This window comes from Hippoglossus hippoglossus, chromosome 19, assembly GCF_009819705.1.
Source record: "Hippoglossus hippoglossus isolate fHipHip1 chromosome 19, fHipHip1.pri, whole genome shotgun sequence".
Lineage (NCBI taxonomy): Eukaryota > Metazoa > Chordata > Actinopteri > Pleuronectiformes > Pleuronectidae > Hippoglossus > Hippoglossus hippoglossus.
The window spans coordinates 3,490,817-3,509,498 of NC_047169.1; the positions used below are offsets into that span (position 1 = coordinate 3,490,817).

Here is an 18,682-nt window from a genome sequence, read left to right on the forward strand (position 1 = left end):
GTGAGTCCTCGAGGGCCCAGGATCCTCCCGACGAAGTTGAACTACACGAAAAAAAGGAGCAAAACACACTCATTAGAAATAAACAGAGGTGAGGAGAGACGATATGGTTTTGACAATGTGTGTGTATGATTACATGTGCTGTGAGTGTGTGGCTTTGAAGTGATGTGTGTGTGTGTGTGTATTACGAAGAGAGACAGAAATAGCTCATAATATGGGTGCTGGCTGGTGCCGGTGGTATGACAGGACAGCAACGTTCTCTTAACCTTATCTGTCACTAAGACTGAGTGATTAACTAGACAGCTGCCCCTCTGTGTGTGTGTGTGTGTGTGTGTTTTTTTAACCACACTCCTTGTCTCCGTCATACACTCCTCTCATAACATTTGTTCAGCACCTTCCTCCTTTAATCCTCAACCGAGTTTAACCCAACGTTCACTTCTTCTGTCGGAGTTGCGCCACACTCCGGGACGACCCTCGACTCCCAAACAACACACACACACAAACCCAGATAGAGGAACTGCTCTCTAAATTTAACCCTGATCTCAACAGTTTTCCAGCGCACTGCAGTGTGTGCGTGTGTGTGTGTGTGTGTGTTTCTCTGTGCTCGTGCGTGTGCTCGTGCGGTGTCCTGTTAGTCTCCTGTCATGTGAGTGAGGACAGCCTGTCATTGTATTCAGTGATTGGCGAGCTGATGCACGTAGAAGGTCATGTGAGCCATTCAACGTGGATCAACGCAACTCTTCAATACTAACGAAGCGCTTAACTGTACTTGGCGTGAGCCGGGACGTGACTGGACGGTGAACTCCCGTCATCACACTTGACTCAGTGTTGGGGGTGAATAAACTTAATCCACTTTTCAAAGCTCTTATAAATGTTTTAATGTAAATTCGATGCTGAAACTTGTCTCGCATTGCGAGAAATTGAAATGAAAATATTGCCTTTTTATTGCCACTTTAAGTCTCGATGACGTAATGGGGTGTGATCACAGATGTTCTCAAGAGTGAAAGCAGCTTTTAGATAAAAGGTGCCTGGGATTAAAAAGTGGGACTCTGACTTTTCTGCAGCCAAGAGGAGATAAAAAGTAACGACGGCGAAAAGTAAACAGCAACTCTTTGAAAAAGGTCAGAGGTCACGGATTTGTTCACTCACGTCGGGGTACTCCTTGACCGGCACGTAGAGCTTCTCCTGCAGCTGAGCCACGGGGCCGATGGCTTCGGGCAGCTCCTCCATGTCCCGCCCGTTGAACATGCCGCCGTTCAGCGTGTCGTTGTACATGTCCTTGCGTACCCTGCCGATTTCTAGGAAGACGGAGAGACAAAAAAAAAAAGTTGAGCACATCGACACGAGGACGTCCAAGAGAATGTCCACAGGGGGGACTTGTGGGGACGTTTCACATTTCTTTACACCATCCGTTTTTTAGGGACGATGACTCACTGTCACCGGAGTTACAGGAGGCTCCAAATGTGACAGTGAGACAGGCACAGGCATTCTGCACCGCGGTTTAGAATCTAAGCAGCGAATGCTTTGCAGCCCTGGCTCGTTTATTACTGATAATATCTATCTTTTTATGTCGTTCTCCAGCAGTCACTCCCCCCCGCACTCTGTAAATTACGTGAGTGAAGAACATACATGTTTGTGGGGGGGGGGGGGTCACGGTGACCTACTCCTCCACCCAGTGTTTATGAAGTTGTGGTGCAGGACAGTTATTCAACCGCCAGACAGAAATGTCACCGAGCGCATTTGGCCTTATTTTTATTATCGATAAATCATTCATCAGCAGGTCTGTAAAATGCCAGAAGTGGCAGTTTGTCCGAGCCGCCGTCTTCTTACGTCTTATTTTGAGGAAACGCAGAGATTTGCATTTGACGATGATTAAAAACAGAAAAAGGCAAATGTTCACACAGGAGAATCGTGATCTGTTAATCAAATTTGTCTAGATTAATTAATTGATAAATCGTTGCAGGTCTAGAAAGCATGGAAACACCCAATAACAATCTGTAATTATCAGAGTAGTCTTAGAGTAATGGGTAAAGTTTGCTTCCCCGGTTTCATCATTTTAATTAGCAGATTTTTGTCATCGAGTTCGGTTTCTTAAAAGGTCATTTTTTTTGGCTGGGGTTTGGTGCAGGAGCGCCATCACAAATGAGACGGCGTCTGCCCGTGTGTGTTTGTTTAGGGTAGTCTCAATGACCGATGCTAACCTCTGATGCCTTTGTAATGACACGCTAGCACAATAATAACTGACTACTGCACCACACACAAACACAAACGCGACACACGCGCACGCGGACGGCCGGGTTTCAACTCACACACGCACACGCACACACACTGAAGAGAATAACTGCCTTGGGGCACAAATATCATCTGACCTAAGCAGGCTGACAGCCATGTCTCCCTGCTCTGAGAGTGATAAGTCTGACCATAATAACTACAGTAGGACGCTATAATTACAGCCGCAGCTACAGTGACGACGAAGATCCTCTAATAACCTATTCTGACCTGTGAACACGCGGAAAGTGGCTATTAAATAAAAAACACACACACACACACACACAAACACAAAAGAATCTGCACATGCAAGCAGGGTTTTTGTCTTTGCAGCTGGAACAGACAGCGAGTCGCTGGAGGAAAATGAGAAGTGAAAGAAGAACAAGAGACTGGAGAGGAGGTGAAAGATAAAGGGGTGAGCTGTAGCAGGCCTTATCTTGACACTTCAACCTGTCATAGGTTTATTTATAGGCCAAACAAACACGCACCCTAACAATATGTGTGAGTGGCAGCCTTTCTTATTACCCTGCACAAACTTTTTCTGGCCCTTCTGCCCGAGTGCCTCGTCCACATAACTCAGCCGGGAGACACAGCCAGGCTGAAAAAATGGGCTCGGCGCTCTCGCTCTGACCGTGGGTGTCACGTTATCGTGTGTGAGAGCGAGTCGTCGGCGTGAACACAACCGGAGACGCTTTAAGTCGATCTATTTGTCAGGCTGCAGAGGTCGTCCGGTGCAGGAGCGACCTCGCTGCGTCACGGGACTTGTCACAGAGGCACAAAGTCAGGACCCCGGGGCGGATCCTGATGTGCAACAACAGAGGCAACAACAGGCCTCCTCGCCGTGGCCTGCAGCCAGAGCTGGAAAGTGACATTCAAAGAGGAGGACACATGTGGCATTTTAAAGAAGACGAGGGGGGGGGGACACAATGGCTCTGTGCGGGGAGCCGGGGTCTGTGTCATTTCAAAAGCTGTTCACAAAAGAAATATATTAGATATCAACAAGTGGAGGGTGACTGATGAGATCCGTGCTCTGAGGAGCCTCAGGTCACATACTTTACACAGTGACACGCTCTCGTTCCTGCTCAGGGATGGGCTGCAGCATTCACATAAGCCTGCGCATTAGGTCACTGGGAAAGACTAACAACTGTCTGTTTGTTCCCATCACCAACTGACTGCGTGTGTGTGCGTGTGTGTGCATGTGTGTGTGTGATGGAGACAGAGAGTGAGTGAGAGGGAGAGGGAAGGGCTTTTGGTGTGTATGTGTGTGTGTGTGTGTGTGTGTGTGTGTGTGTGTGAGACAGAGATTGCTGCTCTCAATAAATTACAATAGCGACTTAAGGCAGTGGAGAAATCCAATTAAGTTTTTTATTATTGATTGTGAATTTACAGCCGCAGCTTTGGGAAGTGAACCTTACAATAAACCAAGTTATTACTTTATCACTACTTTATTTTTTTAAATTGGGAGGGAATCAGCGTCACAGTGAGTCAATAAAGTCAATTACTGTTATTTTTTTTAATTATCATTTGTTGTTACTCCCTCTGTGGTGTGAGAGGTGCTGAGGAGTCCTCCCGGGAGCAGGAGGCCGGCTTACCTTCATCCAGCAGCCGCTCCAGATGCGTGAAGATGCCGCTGAAGTTGGGCAGCGAGCTCATCACCTTCCTGTCGTTCATCAGCTGCATGAGATAGTCCGGGTTGGACTTGGGTCTCTCCTTCACCTCTGTCTCCCCGACCATGGCTTCCTCTTCAGCGGGGAAAGTCACCCAGACAGGTGGGAGAAAGTTAGGGTGGTGAAAATAAATTTTAAGTTTTGTTTGAGGAAAGAGGGGAGGAAAGAGAGTTAGAAACGCCCCGACAAGCGATGCAAGGAGCCCGGGGGGATCCCACCGGCCGCGACCCGCTCACCGGCGGATGAAACTCAAATCTCAGCCCCGGTTAAATCGACTGTCCCTCGGTTAAGTTCGTGCGTGGGGCCCCTGCTTCTTCCGAATCGTTCCCCCTCCACTGTGCGACTCTGAGCGGAGTTTGACAAACTTCTTTCCCGCAGGAGGGAGCTGGGGGCTCGGTGTGACACTTGTGACCGACTCCACGCACTTCTCCAGCGGCTTCAGCTCGACCCTGTGACCGTTTCCTCCGCCCCGGTTCTTCCGCCTGTGTCCAGCCGGGCTGTCGGTGTCTGTGCAGCGGGGTTCGACTCCCGATCATATGACCACTGTACCACAGCAGCACGAGTGGGCTGCCGGGAGCGCGCACCGCCACAGAGGGGAGGAGGCTCGTGCTCGTGCACGCAACAGATCCCCACCGCGTCTCCCCCATCTCTCTCTCTCTCTCACACGCACGCACACACACACACACACACACACCAGAGACATAACAATTCAACAGCTCTGCATAGGTATGTGCACCTGTTCTACAACAAGCATGTGTGTGTGTGTTTGTGTGCGTGTGAGTGAGTGTGTGCGTGTGTGTGCGTGTGTGTCACATTATTGGGACAAAAAGCAAGTCCCCATAACATTAATCATTATATTTTAAGGTAAAGACATGTTTTAAGGCTAAGTTAGGTTAAGTTAGGTTTAGTTTAGGTTTAAGTTAAGGTTAGATTTAGTTTTAGGTCAAGTTTATGTTTAGTTTATGTTAAGTTAAGGTTTAGTTTAAGTTTAGGTTAGGTTAAGGTTAGGCAAGTAGTAACTATATGGTTATAGTTAAAGTGAGTCTCCGGGAAATGAATGTACGTCAATGTAATGTCCTCTGAAGTCATGGAGTTTTGTGTGTGTGTGTGTGTGTGTGTGTGTCTGTCTGTGTGTGCTGTACCTAAGTTGCATTCATTTTTTATCATTTCCATTTTCACTCACTTTATAACACATCAGATGGAAATATTGTTGTTGTCACTCCACCACATCTGCTCGTGCACGGAGCCGGCGCCGCAGCTGTATGATCTTAAAACAAGAATCATAAACACCTCACATCAGACTGAGGCTCGGGTCGGAGGGGCTGAGAGGTCAAAGAGGCCCCATGGTCTCTGTGTGAAGTGACTCCTAACAAGTCTTGTTTGAAAGTCGCAGAGCGCAGTTCAAACGGAACGGGACAGGACGACTACAAAGAGACGCAAAACTGCTACAAATAGATTTTGAATGGCTACAAAGACTCGCAACTATATCAACAAGATGCAAAAGAGCAACAAAGTCGCACAAAATGACCACGAGGAGATGAACAACTTCAACAATGAGACATAAATTAACGAGGAGATATAAAACCACTGCAAAGAAACATGAATCAACCACAGAGGGATTCTAATATGATCCAAACAGCCACGGAGAAGAAGAAGAAGCCAACAAAATGACTGCTAATGTGCCACCAAGACACAAAACAGGAACAAAACTGCAACCAACAGACACACAACACACATCAGAGAAACACAAAACAACCACAAATAGATGTGAAACCTGCGCGGGTGAAAAAAAACCTTCCCAAAGAGACAGAAAAGTAACATGACGAGACACAAAATGACAAACAGAATGATTAATAACCGCAAAGAGACAAAACACGACCACAACCAGAGGCACAACTACAACAAACAGACACACACCACACCAGAAGAAACACAACTTTGTTTAGTATCATTGTAAAATTAATATATGTGTCTTGGACAAAACTAGATGTTTGTAGATGTCAGATAGTCACATCCAGATATGTTGAACTACTAGAGTCAACAAAAACAATCCCAGAGAGACACAAAAAACAAACACAACAAGACACAAAATGACTTTAAATACATTAGGGACACAAACAGATATAAAACAACCTTAAAAAGTCTTTTCTCTTGTGGTTTTCTTAAATAAGAGGTTGAGGGTCTTGAAATACTCAAGACATGACACCTGAGAAGATTAACTTTAGAGCACTGACAAATTTCACTATCAATAAATCTGTCATAACTTTTATGTTAGGAAATGGTGAAATAAAAAGTTTACAATGATATAAAATGACATAAAGATTTAAATGGCCACACAGGAGAAGTTAGGAGAAGCTCTCTCTTTTCTAATGAATCATATAAACTATTTATTTATCTTTATTATTATTTGAAATCATTGACATAAAGTACTTTTGTCTTAAGTAATTTAATATTGTCCCACTAAATGAAACCAATCAGCAATAAATGAAGCCGTTTAAATGAACTCTAGCACAATCATTAAAATGCTGGTTACACATAAATACATCAGTAGTAAGAATAATAAAACTAAAAGGAGTAATTCTACATAATGCAACTTTTACTGCTGATACTTTAAAAATACAATATGCAGACGACACTTTTATTTACAAGTCAGATCTCAAATACAACACTTTAACTTGTGAACACAACATTTACACAACGAGAAACCGTCCTGTTCAGTTTGCACTTTAGTGGACGAGCGTCCTGAAATAATAAGACGGTGTGAGCCGAGCGTTTGTCCTCACAGGGCGGCTGCTGCTGCTGCTGCCGCTGCTGAAGGCACAGATAGGTGCTAGGATCTAAAGTTAACTCGCTGTAAATCACACACACATGTGCACACTCACACACACGCACACACACCCACACACAGACACACACAAGACAATATGCATGCCTTGACTTTAGCCTTTTGTTGGTCACAGTCGGCCTCCCACCTGGTTTCTTCTCCTCTGTCCACTGTTACAGACAAAGTGAGACTAAACTTATGATTGTGGGATGCAGAGATAGAGAGAGTGTGTGTGTGTGTGTGTGTGTGTGTGTATGTGTGTGTGTGTGTGTGTGTGAGTCTGAGCTGCAGGAATTGTAACGGGGCAGCAGTGTTGGTAATGGCTGGTCAGCTGGTATGGCGAGTATTCAGGGCGGGGGTAGTGCATTGTCCTCTCATAGCTCCAACAATGCCCCTCTGAGCAGGCCACACATCTACCAGTCACGGGCCTCCCTCTCTCGCTCTCGGCCCCTGTCTCTGCTTTTCTTTCTGTCTGCCATATTTATTCAGCCCACAGCCGAGTGTAAAGTGAGATGTGATTCGTGGCAGCGCTCCTGACCTTTTGGCTCCAACCTCAAGGTCGACCGGTAACCTCAGTTCATGTCGGAGCACCTGTCACTCACCCGCTCACCGTGAAGACGCCACACTTTGCGTGTTCATTATCAGCCTGAATAATTCACCCCCCCCCCCCCTCATGTATTCATCAATGCAGTTTCTCTGCGCATAAGTAATGAGCGTTCGTCACATTCTGCACGCATTGTTTTTTAATTAATCGCCTAATGTTCTCCATTCACACGTCTTTTTACCCATAAAGACTCAAAATAATCCACTCTAGTACTTTAAAAGTCATGTGATTAATCAATTTGTCAATCAACAGATGATTAAACAGTGATCATTTTGAATATTGATCAAAGAAGATGTCACTTTTCCAAGTTTTATTTCTACAATGCTGCTTTTACTCAGTTTAACATGATTCTGAATTGAATATGTTTGGTTTTGAACTGTTTGTTTGTAACAATAATCGATGATCATTTTAATAAACGATCAGTTGTATTTATGGCTAATTGTTAAACATCCTCTGGAATTCACTTTTCAAATGTTTGCTGCTTTTCGAATGTCGAATCATATGATGATGAACAGAATATTTTACGCTTAGTAATCCCTTATTTATTAATGTTTTCCATACTTTTGCATCTTTATAATTTGAATTTCTTTGGGTACGAGATTGTTGAATGGATAAAACAACCAAACCAAAGAAGTGACTGTAAAGACGTGATGGTCACTTTTCATTATTAATAGTCAAACAATAAATCAATTAATGATTAATGACGTATATTTGTATTGATTGATGCAGTAACAATCCGTTGTGTTTACTTATTACAGGGAGATTCTGAAGCTCCTCGTCAGTGTCATGATTCTGTTTGTGTGTCTTCATGCATCACAACACATGAATCTACATTATTGCGTCTTTCTTTTTCATACTTTGATGAAGACTGAGTCATAAATGTCCTTTGAAAGTTTTTCCAATGGGGAGAACACCCCTGTTACATTATCGACGGTGGAAACACGCCCTCTTATGGACGTGTAGTGTAACTGCAGATGATCAGACGTCAGTGGTCCGATGTTTTGATGCACGTCACCGAGTTTGCCAAAGGCCCAGAGGAAGTTTGCAAGATGTTTGGAGTCTAAATAAATTCCATCTGCAGAGAGTAAAAGTCGAGCTGTGAGCAGAGGGAGTGTCAGAGAGAGTTTAAAAGAGAATCAGCTGAGTATCAGGGTGAGGCCGAAGGAAAAGGGGATTTTGCAGCTGGAGAATAAAGTTAAAATGTCAAGAAGACAGCAGAGCTATATCAGAGGTTTGTTATTTAATTTAGTTAATTAAGAATGAGGTCAAAGTGTTGATAATGAACTTGAAATACAAAGATTAAAGTTAAAGTTTTAGGAGTATATCAAACATCTAAAGTTGTTCCTCAGTGTTTTATAAAAAAAGGATAATTCCAGATCTTTTTAGTGTGATAATCAGTGACAGGACGTTGAAGAGATTTAGCAGGACACTCATTCAGCTGTCGGTTGCTCAACATTTCAACTTCATTCCCAAAATACCAGAAAAAATACCAGACATTTTCCACTGATTTAGTTCTGCTTTCTTCTTAAAATACAAAAAAATAAAAAACTTCCTCTTCTACTTTTGTCACTATGTTTGGCCCTCATATTCTTCCATACTGACCTCACATTAGATTATTACAGTGGGAGATGTTTGAGTAGATTCACACACACTCAGTGTGGGTCTCAGTTTGTTTCCTGCAGTTACCAACAGAGAGCAGCAGAATGCAGTCGACACACAGGAGGACGTCTGCAGCTTATTAGTGTTTCTTCAGTTTGGGAGTTGTCTCTATGGGAGCAGCTGTGTGTATATATACACAAGTAAAAGTGTGTAGTTTATAAAGCATCATACAGTACCCAATTAAAGTACTGTTATATGATATTGTATAGTACTCACTGTCTTATTTTTGATAACATTGTCAAGTTAAATGTGAAAGTCTATGATAATCACAGTATATTACAGGTAGTAATAATGAGTACTTCTACTTTGGAAACTACTCTGTATTATTTTAATGCAGGACTTTTTACTTGTATTAAAGTACTTTTATTTCAGCAAAGGATCTGAAGATCTTCTCACTCCCCAGTTTGCACATGTTAAACGTTATTTGTGAAAACGATCTTAAGTCTTAATCTCAAATCAGTTTGTTCCCTGAAGGGCGTCTTTACTTTCTCCTGTCTGTCTGTCTGTCTGTCTGTCTGTCTGTCTATCTATCTGTCTGTGTCTCTGTGTCTCTGTGTCTCTGTGTCTGTCTCTGTGACGTGAGTCCTGCAGTAGGACATCACCTGCTCACCTGGCTGAGGGGCTCATGCTAATCTAAAGCCGATTAGGCTTCTTATCTGCTCAGCGCCGGTTATGTGCTTTGGTCCAACAAAAATACCGCTCAGAGTTTGGCCTCTTTACCGCTCCCACTGACTCTCTGCAGCTTCACCCGCCCACATCATCTGCCTCCTGAGCCACATTGACTTTGATATCATGGCTCCTTATTCCTCATTTCTGCAGAACATGTGGATCTAAGTTCAGATGCACGTGTTTTAAAGAGGACTGTGCTTCAGTAGAATGGAAAAACTGGGCCTTTTGGTTGCTTTTAATCAAAATTACTTGAAATCTCTGAGGTCAAAGATCATTTTTTACGGCAGAAATTCAATTCCAGTGAAACTTTTACCCAGAAAAGTCACTTAGAAATACAGTACATGCACTATTTAGTTTGTGTAGCCCCCTTCACCAAGCAAAACACACACACACACACACACACACACACACACACACACATACGTCCTTACACTAGACATGTGAAGAGTCATCCCATGTCCATGTGAAAGCAGTAATGCCTTAATTGTCCTTATCCTATTGACTTAATCAGGAACCCTGCGTCACTCACAGCACGCCTCGCCGCTCCACCTCAGGTCTGTGCCGCTCAAGGTCGGGACACCATGACGTCATCATTCCAGTGTCAGATCACATCTCTAAAATCCTTTATTCATGTACACAGTCAGCATGATCTCTGCTCTACACAGACAAAGAAAAATCATATGGAAAAGAGAAACTTTACATGGATTTAAATAAAAGGTTTAGCTTAATTAGGTTGTGTTTTTTTAAAAAAGTTAAATTTTTTTATCGTCATTTCTACACTATGTACAAAGACAGCAACCCGGTTGTTAGAATATACATACATATGTGTCAATATACAGAGAGTAAACGAACAGGGGAAGCGTCAGAGAGGGTGTGAGATTACAGGACAGGGGGTGAAGAGCCAAGATTTAGCTGCCAATTTGAGTCATCCTCCGCGGGTTCGGAGTTTCCCCTGCTGCTCTCTGAAGCTCGCCTCCTGACGCCCATCCCTCCCTCTTCCACCGCTGCGCCTAAACATCCACGCAAAACTCACACCGATTCCTTCAATTTAGAATTTGACTCCGTCTCAGGAGCTTCTCCAGTCGCCATCGTGGACAGACGTGGGCTGGAGTGTTTGTCTGGAGACTTTTGTAGCCAAAAGCACAACAGACCCGTCAATGAGAATAACACGCCGCGTTTCTTTGGGATGGAAATATCTTCCATCTGCACCTCTGGCTCCATGACAGGGGGAGGCTGCATGGCAACCACCATCCCCATCAAACTATCCAACAACCATCCCAAGGAGATATTACTTCTGTATTAGAGCCCGACAGATTTAACAGTAAATATTTGTCAAATTTGAGTATTTCACAAACATATTGGTGTCTGCGTTTGTGTTTGCTGATGTGAAAACTTGTATTTTACAGGATAATGCAGAAAGGATGTGCATTTATGTTCTGAAATTAGTTTTTTTCAAGTTCTATATATTTGGTTGCAGTTGTGTTTTCTTTTTATTTATAGTTATTTTTAATAACGTGTCAAATATCATGTCTCAATTACATTTTGAATCTGATAACGGCATCTTAATATCCTTTTTAAGTATATTGGGAGCTATACAACGGTGTGGAAATTTTTTTACTCCCTAATATCAGTATCGGCCACAAATATTAATATCGGTCGGGCTCTAATGTCGGTCTCACCTCACACAATGTTCGTATTTACTTGACTTGTCCATTTGCACCTTTTTTTTTTGTGGAAAAACCATAAATCCAAATCCACAGAACATCAGACACCAAAACTGAAAACCTCTTTAAAAGATTGCTGTGAAGCAAAAGACAGAGCTTGCTTAATTTGGGGGGAAAAATCAAAAACACAACTCGACCTACTCGTGATCTCCCTCTATGTTTGGATATACAGTATTTTATTAATGCCAGTCCATTTGTAAAGGAGTCCGTTTAAAAGGAGTTCAAAGCCAAATGTGTGTGTGGGTAGTGTCTATATAATAATAAATGTTGGTAGAAAAAAAATCTCACACGTCCCCTCGCTCTCCTCTTCCGGTGGGAGTGGTGTCAGTTTTTGCAGGAGGGGTTCGCTCAGCTTTCCGCTGGTGCGTCGCCGCCCTCATCCACCTTGCCCCCTTTGCCCATGGCCTTCATGTTGGCCATGATGTCGCTGAACGTCTCCTTCACCGTCTTCTCCAGGATCCAGCCCTCGCTCTCGCTCTCCGGGTCCTCCGGGTTGACCAGGGTGGACAGGGAGCTGTTGACGTACTGCAGGCCCACAGTCACGGAAACCTGCAGAGGACGGGGACACGCATCAGATAGATTCAAACTTGGGCCTTTAGGAATCACTGTGTCACCTTCTGGGCGAGGATGAGCAACGGTTTTAGGGTTTGGGGCTTTTTTACACTCAATCAGAGGCAAGAAGACATCGAGAAGATTAATCAATCATTTAAAAACAATGCAGATAATGAAAATAGTTCTTAGTTATAGCCTTATTTTGAAAATCCTTTAGCTAGGCATGTGTGACACAAAGAGATAAAGAGATATTATACATGTAGATGTAATTTGTAATTTTATATAATGTTTTTAAAGGCAAACTCAAGTCAGACTTTTAGTTTAAATCTTTTGATAAATTTATATATTTTATTAATTTATGTCTCTTATTATTCATGCATTTCACAGATAAATTATTTTATTCTATTTCATTTAGTTATTCAGTTACTTATTTTTCTCTGAATTGTTTTACATTTTATATCTTACTTTTTATCTCTAGTTTTGTTTTATTATTCTTATCGTGTCATGATCTTTTTACGTATTTTATTATTTTATCTTTTACTGATCACATTTATCGTTTCATCATTATATCATTTTATTTTATCCTTTGTGTGGATGGAGTTGGGTGGATGGGTGAAGATATAATTTTTTTATGCTTTTATTCTGTAAAGCACTTTGCGTGACATTCTTTGTAAGAAAAGTGCTTTTAAAATAGAGTTGAACTGATTGATTGACAAAACACAGATTATACATTATAAATTGTTTGCACATGTTTCTATTCATATGTGAAGTGAGTTTATATATTTATTTATATATTTCAGATTTCTTGAAGTTGTCTACAGCCTGAAGGCCTCATCAATAAGAAGGTAAAAAGTCAGATCAGGAAGTGGGTCTGTCCTTATGACAGATCACTCCATCTCAGAGTCGGCTATCTGTGTCGGCAAACAGACTCTTGTGTAACTATTCTTAAATCTGGGATTCCTCAGACTCTCCGTCTGTTGATCAGCTTCCATACATCACCTCAATCCACGTTTTTAGATCAAGGGTTTGTCTGCAGCACTTCTGGTACAGTGGCTTTATCTAACCTGTCCTATTTAACGTCTGCACGAGGTGATACAGGAACTGGAACCTCTCAACAACAACAACAACAACAACAACAACAGATGTTGGCAGTGACAGCTGCAGGGAGCAGAGAGGCCGTTTGGCTGCTGCAGAATAACAGGATGGGCAGAAAGTATCAGGTGAGCGGCTGTCGTTAAGCTGCACATCCATACGTGGGAGAGGCGGCACAGGGTAACCTGAGAGTAGGGCAGGAGGAACCACAGTCAGGTAAAGAGGATAAGAGTTGTTTGGGAAGGAGATGCTGTAAGTGGATAGAGACGACAGCGGGGGGTGGAACGTGGAGAGGGGAAGAAAGGAAGGAGGCGATGGGCGACGCCGCTGCCAACTGGGTCGAGGCTTTACATGTTTGTTCTCAGGCTCTTCACCTCACTTCTCGCTGCTAAGTCCTCAAAGTCCTCGTCTGACTCCTGAGCTCTCCCCTGAATTTTATTGGAAAACACCCATTCTGCTTCAAACTGTTTTGATTATTGTTGCTTGCAGACTGACGCTTGTGTTTCCACATGTATCTGCTGAACGGGGAAAGTTTCCATCTGCTCATCTTAAACTTTGAAGGCGATCTCATACTAATTTGTGATATCGTAACTAATCCTAAAGTGAGAAGTGGAAACACTGACACTGCAATGAAGGGGGAGACTTGTGTGGTCAGTAGATTTTTTTTATAAATGTCAGATAAAGGTGGTAAATCTAAAGTTTGGATTTGGACTGAAATAGGATCATTTAGACTTTCATAAAATAAAGTTTTAAAAGCTGATATTTCCATTTAAATGGAGCCATGTAATTGCTCAGAACAGTAGGATCCACCTATTACTCCTAATAGTGCAAAACAAAAGTCTATCAGACTTTTAGGTACTTTTCTTGTGGATAAAACCTATCACAGAAATTAAGAAGTTAACCAGATGTGCATTTTCAAAAACATCCACTTAGTCACCATGTATTTCCTCTTGTAAAACAACAAGTTCATTTTCAAAAGTGGAATCATGTCTCTCAATATTATTTCCTTTGACTGTTGGATTAAACTGAAATTTTCTCCAACCCTCAAGTGTTTTCTGCTCTCCAGGTCTAGGGGGCAGCACCGAGCAAGTGTTTTCAAACTGTATTTTTCATTTGTTCCAGAGAGAAAAGACTTTAAGTATCAAGACTAACTGGTTGGTTTGATAAATGCACTTCTGGTTAATTACCCCACTTCTGAGAAATGGCTTTTCTTAGGACTCATCCAAACTTGTTAACTCTGGCACGGTGTTTGTTTTCAGTTTCATTTCTTTTAGCAGCATTGCACAAACAACTCCCCGACAGATTATGAGGAAAGTTAGTAGGAGGATGCTGTATAGATCATGGAGGAACCCATTTTCACTTTCTTTAACATTGTGACATACAGCTTTTTTTGACATTATCACCAATTTCCTGGGAAATCATAAGTATATTTAGGAGACTGATATTTATGACTATGTTCAATTTGGTGTGTCTTGTGGCTTTTGGACCTCTGGGAGGTTTGAACTCTCTAGTTTCCTGTGCAGTGGTCGGTGTAGATGTACTCCTGTAATTAAGTTAGTTAGTCAAACTATTTCTTTAGCTAAACAGTTTGAAGTCAGGAGGAATATTTATCACATTTGCATGAATTCTTCTCTATTCGTGTTTGTGCTTCTGTGGGTCTGACCTCCAGCATAGTGATCAGCAACACTAAGGCTCCGATGGTGTTCATCAAGCCGCCGTAGTAGGACAGCAGGGCTTCACGGCAGCCGCGCCGCCACACGTTGAGCTCCTCGGTGTAGTGGTCGTAGCTGTAGTAGGCAGAGTTGTTGGTCATCTGCAGCTGGATGCAGGGTCTCGGGGAGCTGGGGTTACAGCAGCTGAACGGGACTCCGTCCATCAGGTACTGGCCGTCCACATTGCTGCTGATGCGGCTGAGAGGAATGAAGCAGTGTCATGTTATGATGGGCTGGAGGTGGTCGAGAGGTCAGGAGCTTATTATATTGTTGTGTGAGCTAAAGTGTTGTGTGAGCTATATGAAGTATAATTAGAGGGGCCAAGTTGGATCTATCTTCAACCAAAAATAACCAATATTAAATTGGAATGTTGCGCAGCTGAACTTCTCGGCCACAGTAAGTGGTGTTATTGTACTTTACAATAAAATACCACATATTCTTACCACAACAATAAACAGTCTTTTATCAAATATATTAGACTCACAAAGTAAGGAGCTGATGAAGTGATGTGTATTACTTATTTTGTATTCAGTCTATTAAGAAGGCCTATTTATCACACAGAGTACGATTACTTGAATTTTAATTAAAGGGTCTCTTTATCGTTCAGGGCAAATAAATGTTTTCTGGTTGAAAATGTGCTTCAGTATTTCAGTCAGTGCTCAATAAAGATCTCAGCTGTGATTGAAAGTTGTAGGTCAATGGAAAGACGAGTGTGATTGGATCACAAAGACTTGAGACGGTTCGATATGGATCAGTGATTTCTTGGAAGATCGAAGCCCAAAATAGTTTCACATGTAACACTTCGGTCGATCAACACCACAAAATGTACAGGAATGCTGGATATGAATTAATGCATAATCAATTTAAATGGATGATTTGAAATTGGTTCAAAAGGAAAAGACGAGGGGATTTAACTTGAAAACTTCAAATTACCTATTAACAAAGGCCTCCACAAGCATAGAAAGTGCCACCAATCACGGCCTCTTTATAATCAGGCAGCCACTTTTAATACTGATTTTAAAATCCCAGCCAAAACTGTGTTTTTTCAGACGTTGTCCCTGGAGCGTTTCCAGGCCCCCCGCTGATTAAACAGGACACTGATTCTTGAAGGACATATAGAAGTAATCCTGGAGATTAAGCACTAATTATGTGCCAATGCGCAAAACCGCCCTCGTCACAGCTGTCCTTGCAAAGAAAACTGGTTCTTGTTGCTGAAATCGACCAATCAATCGATAAATGTCAACACAAAAAAGTGGCCACGTGTCACTGCATTGAAACAATCACTTTATAATCCCACTCTTGACCTTCATATCGTTTTCTGCAGCTAATCACCAAAGCCCCTCCCCTTGTCTTTATCCATAGAACTGCCTAGTAACCTCCTCTGCCCTCCCAGGCCCCAACGCCACGGCCCAGTTGCTGCCTGTTGCTGTCACCCTTTCTGAGGCGGTAATCCCCAGGGGAGGAAAGTGAATAATACACTGCCCTGACCTACCTTCACCTCCAATCCACTTATACTGAACTCTTAACTTTGCACAGAAGCACTGTACCTTCGGCAGCCGCCATCTTGATGCCCAAAGGTTCAATGACAATCTCTCTGAGCTGAAGAGTCATTTCACTGTCACGTCACATATCAACGATCTTTACAGGTTATTATGAAGGATTGTGAATCTTTGTCACTTACTCTTTGACTTCCTTTGCGCTGAAGTCCAGGTAGCGGTTGCTGACCCACTGAATCTCGAACCAATCTCTGTATTGGTCGTTCCCGCAGCAACGAAACTCCATCTGCATCAGGTCCAGGGTCCTCTTCATGTAACAGCGGCCCGGTGTGTCCGTGTCCTTGTAGTACTTCATGCCGTTCCTCAGCCCCTCGGCCAGGGTGAACTGCAGAGGGATCTTCATCAAGAAGCACAGCAGAGTCGTCACGAGCAGCAGACCGTTCAAGACCACGCACACCACCAGGAAGGACTTCAACATGGGCTTCCACTTTACGAACTTGGAAGGGTCCAGCGAGTCGTAGCAGACCTTTCCTCCAAAGGCATTGATGCCGCACGTTATTAGACCCATAACTATGAGCAGGTTGGGTAAGAAGTGGCTCTCGTTGTTGTCCATGAGTTCCGAGCGCTTTCTCAGCTCGATCTTAAAGAACAGACCCATGCTGAACACCAGCACGCCGGCCATTACAGCAAACCAGTACATGAACCAGACCGTCTGAGCGAGCTTCACTCGCTTTTTCAGATCGAACTTGACCAACATCAAAGCCATTGTTCAATCCGAGGTGTGTCCTTGCCTGTGCAGAAAAAGAGGAGTCAAACGACGATGTAGATCAGCAGGAACTCCGAGTTTAAACTTTGCAACTCAGTTTGGATAAACGCTCTTGACGGTGCCAACCTGTTAGTCCTAGCTTCCCAGTCTCTTGGTTGTCAGGGTCTCCTCTGGCTGGTCCAGCAGGAAGCAGAATCAGCTCAGGCGGTAATCCATCCCACAGCGAAGGAGCAGAGATGAAGAACCCTGGACGACCCCGGTGGATCACAGGAGTGTTATTTCTTCAAAGCTGTCTCCTCTGCCATCGTGACGGAACCTTCAAACTTCACAAAGCTTTGTTTTCAGCAACTTTTACCAAGTTTTCCTTCCTTGACACACGGGCGAGGCTTATCGCGATGTTCCGTTCTCTCTGAGAGGCGGAAGATTGCCGAGGATCCTCATGATTAAACTCAAAGTTACAGTACGTCATGGTAAGCCCCTGTAAGTAGCCTGATCCAATTTAGAGAAATCCCTCCACACAAGATGAGCCCGGTAGTAAGCCGCTATCAGGGGCCATAATTGGTTTGAGCTTTTCACGTGGTCATAGTTGCCTTGATTGAACACACTAGTGGCTGTTGAGGCGTCAGCTGAAGCTCTGACAAGTTCCACTTACATGAAAGTGACGCTATTAATGGTCCATACCCATTCACAGGTATTGGTCGACCAGTTCAAGAGACCGGACGTCTTCCCAGTGGAGCAAATAGGCTGAGTTAATAAAGCCCCAATTACACATTCAGACGAACACGAGCTTTCAGGATCCCAAATCAAACCATCTCTATCTATATGTGAAGAATTCAGTCATAAACTCAAATCTGACACTAGCTTCTTAGATAAAAACATGTGGTCACACATTGATAAATATTTAAGCATATAAGATACTTGTGGAAAACAAGATCTGTCAAAGCGTATTAATGTATTGAAGTGATTTACGTTGTCTCAGTAATGAACTTTACTTGTTGTCTTGTCTTGGCCGTTACTGTCGTATCTGGCACAAACATGAGCCAGATACGTTCGCTGATCAGAGTCAAGGCTTTTCCCCGGAGTGTTTTGACTTGGACTTCACCGTGACCACACGAGAGTTGCTTACTGCAGCAGTTCTACTGTGAATCCCAGCCCCTCGATGTACTGCATATTTAGAGGTTTTTAAAAACTGCATCTTTAAAATTATGTGGAATTATTTCTTCCTTTTAAACCACATAAATCTGCTCACAAATGTTCACGGCTGAAGGAAACCCTGAACATTTTTAAAAAAGAAATCTGATATTTTTCTTTTTTAAATACTGATATCTTCAAGTTAACATCCACCCCCATTAAGCATTTGTCAGTAGTATGTAAACATGTAATACACTGTTTCAAACACACCATAATGTAGTTGTATACAGATATAAGGCTTGTGTATTAATGTTCAGTGTTGTTAACATTAAATTCTCCTATGAAGACATATTTTATATTATTACATTAATCAAAACTTACATATCCTCACAACTTCACTATAGTGTGTAATAATACCTTCATTACATGTTTAAATACTGATTACCAATGCTAAAATAGCTGCAGTGAAAGTCAAGTCATTTTTATTGATGTATAGTTTAGGTTAAAATTTGTTGCTGAAG

The 18,682-nt window shown here is 42.7% G+C and overlaps 2 protein-coding genes across 2 annotated transcripts in view; both read right to left on the minus strand.

Annotated features, from left to right (window-relative positions):
* The window catches only part of qki2 (QKI, KH domain containing, RNA binding 2), a 16,005-nt gene extending 11,495 nt beyond the window's left edge, over positions 1-4,510 (minus strand). Inside the window, 3 exon segments of the mRNA XM_034570936.1 lie at positions 1-41; positions 1,147-1,295; positions 3,858-4,510. The exon segment at positions 1-41 is cut by the window's left edge and continues 76 nt beyond it. Coding sequence (XP_034426827.1) covers positions 1-41; positions 1,147-1,295; positions 3,858-3,999 — 332 coding nt within the window. The 5' untranslated portion in view covers positions 4,000-4,510.
* Positions 4,511-9,913: 5,403 nt separating this feature from the next.
* On the minus strand, positions 9,914-18,243 carry prph2a (peripherin 2a (retinal degeneration, slow)). The gene is made up of 3 exons (XM_034570950.1): positions 16,450-18,243; positions 14,720-14,966; positions 9,914-11,961 (listed from the first exon to the last, which is right to left on the minus strand). Exons 1-3 carry the CDS (start codon positions 17,028-17,030, stop codon positions 11,761-11,763), a joined length of 1,029 nt encoding a protein of 342 aa, XP_034426841.1. The 5' UTR covers positions 17,031-18,243; the 3' UTR covers positions 9,914-11,760.
* Between the last annotated feature and the right edge of the window lie 439 nt (positions 18,244-18,682).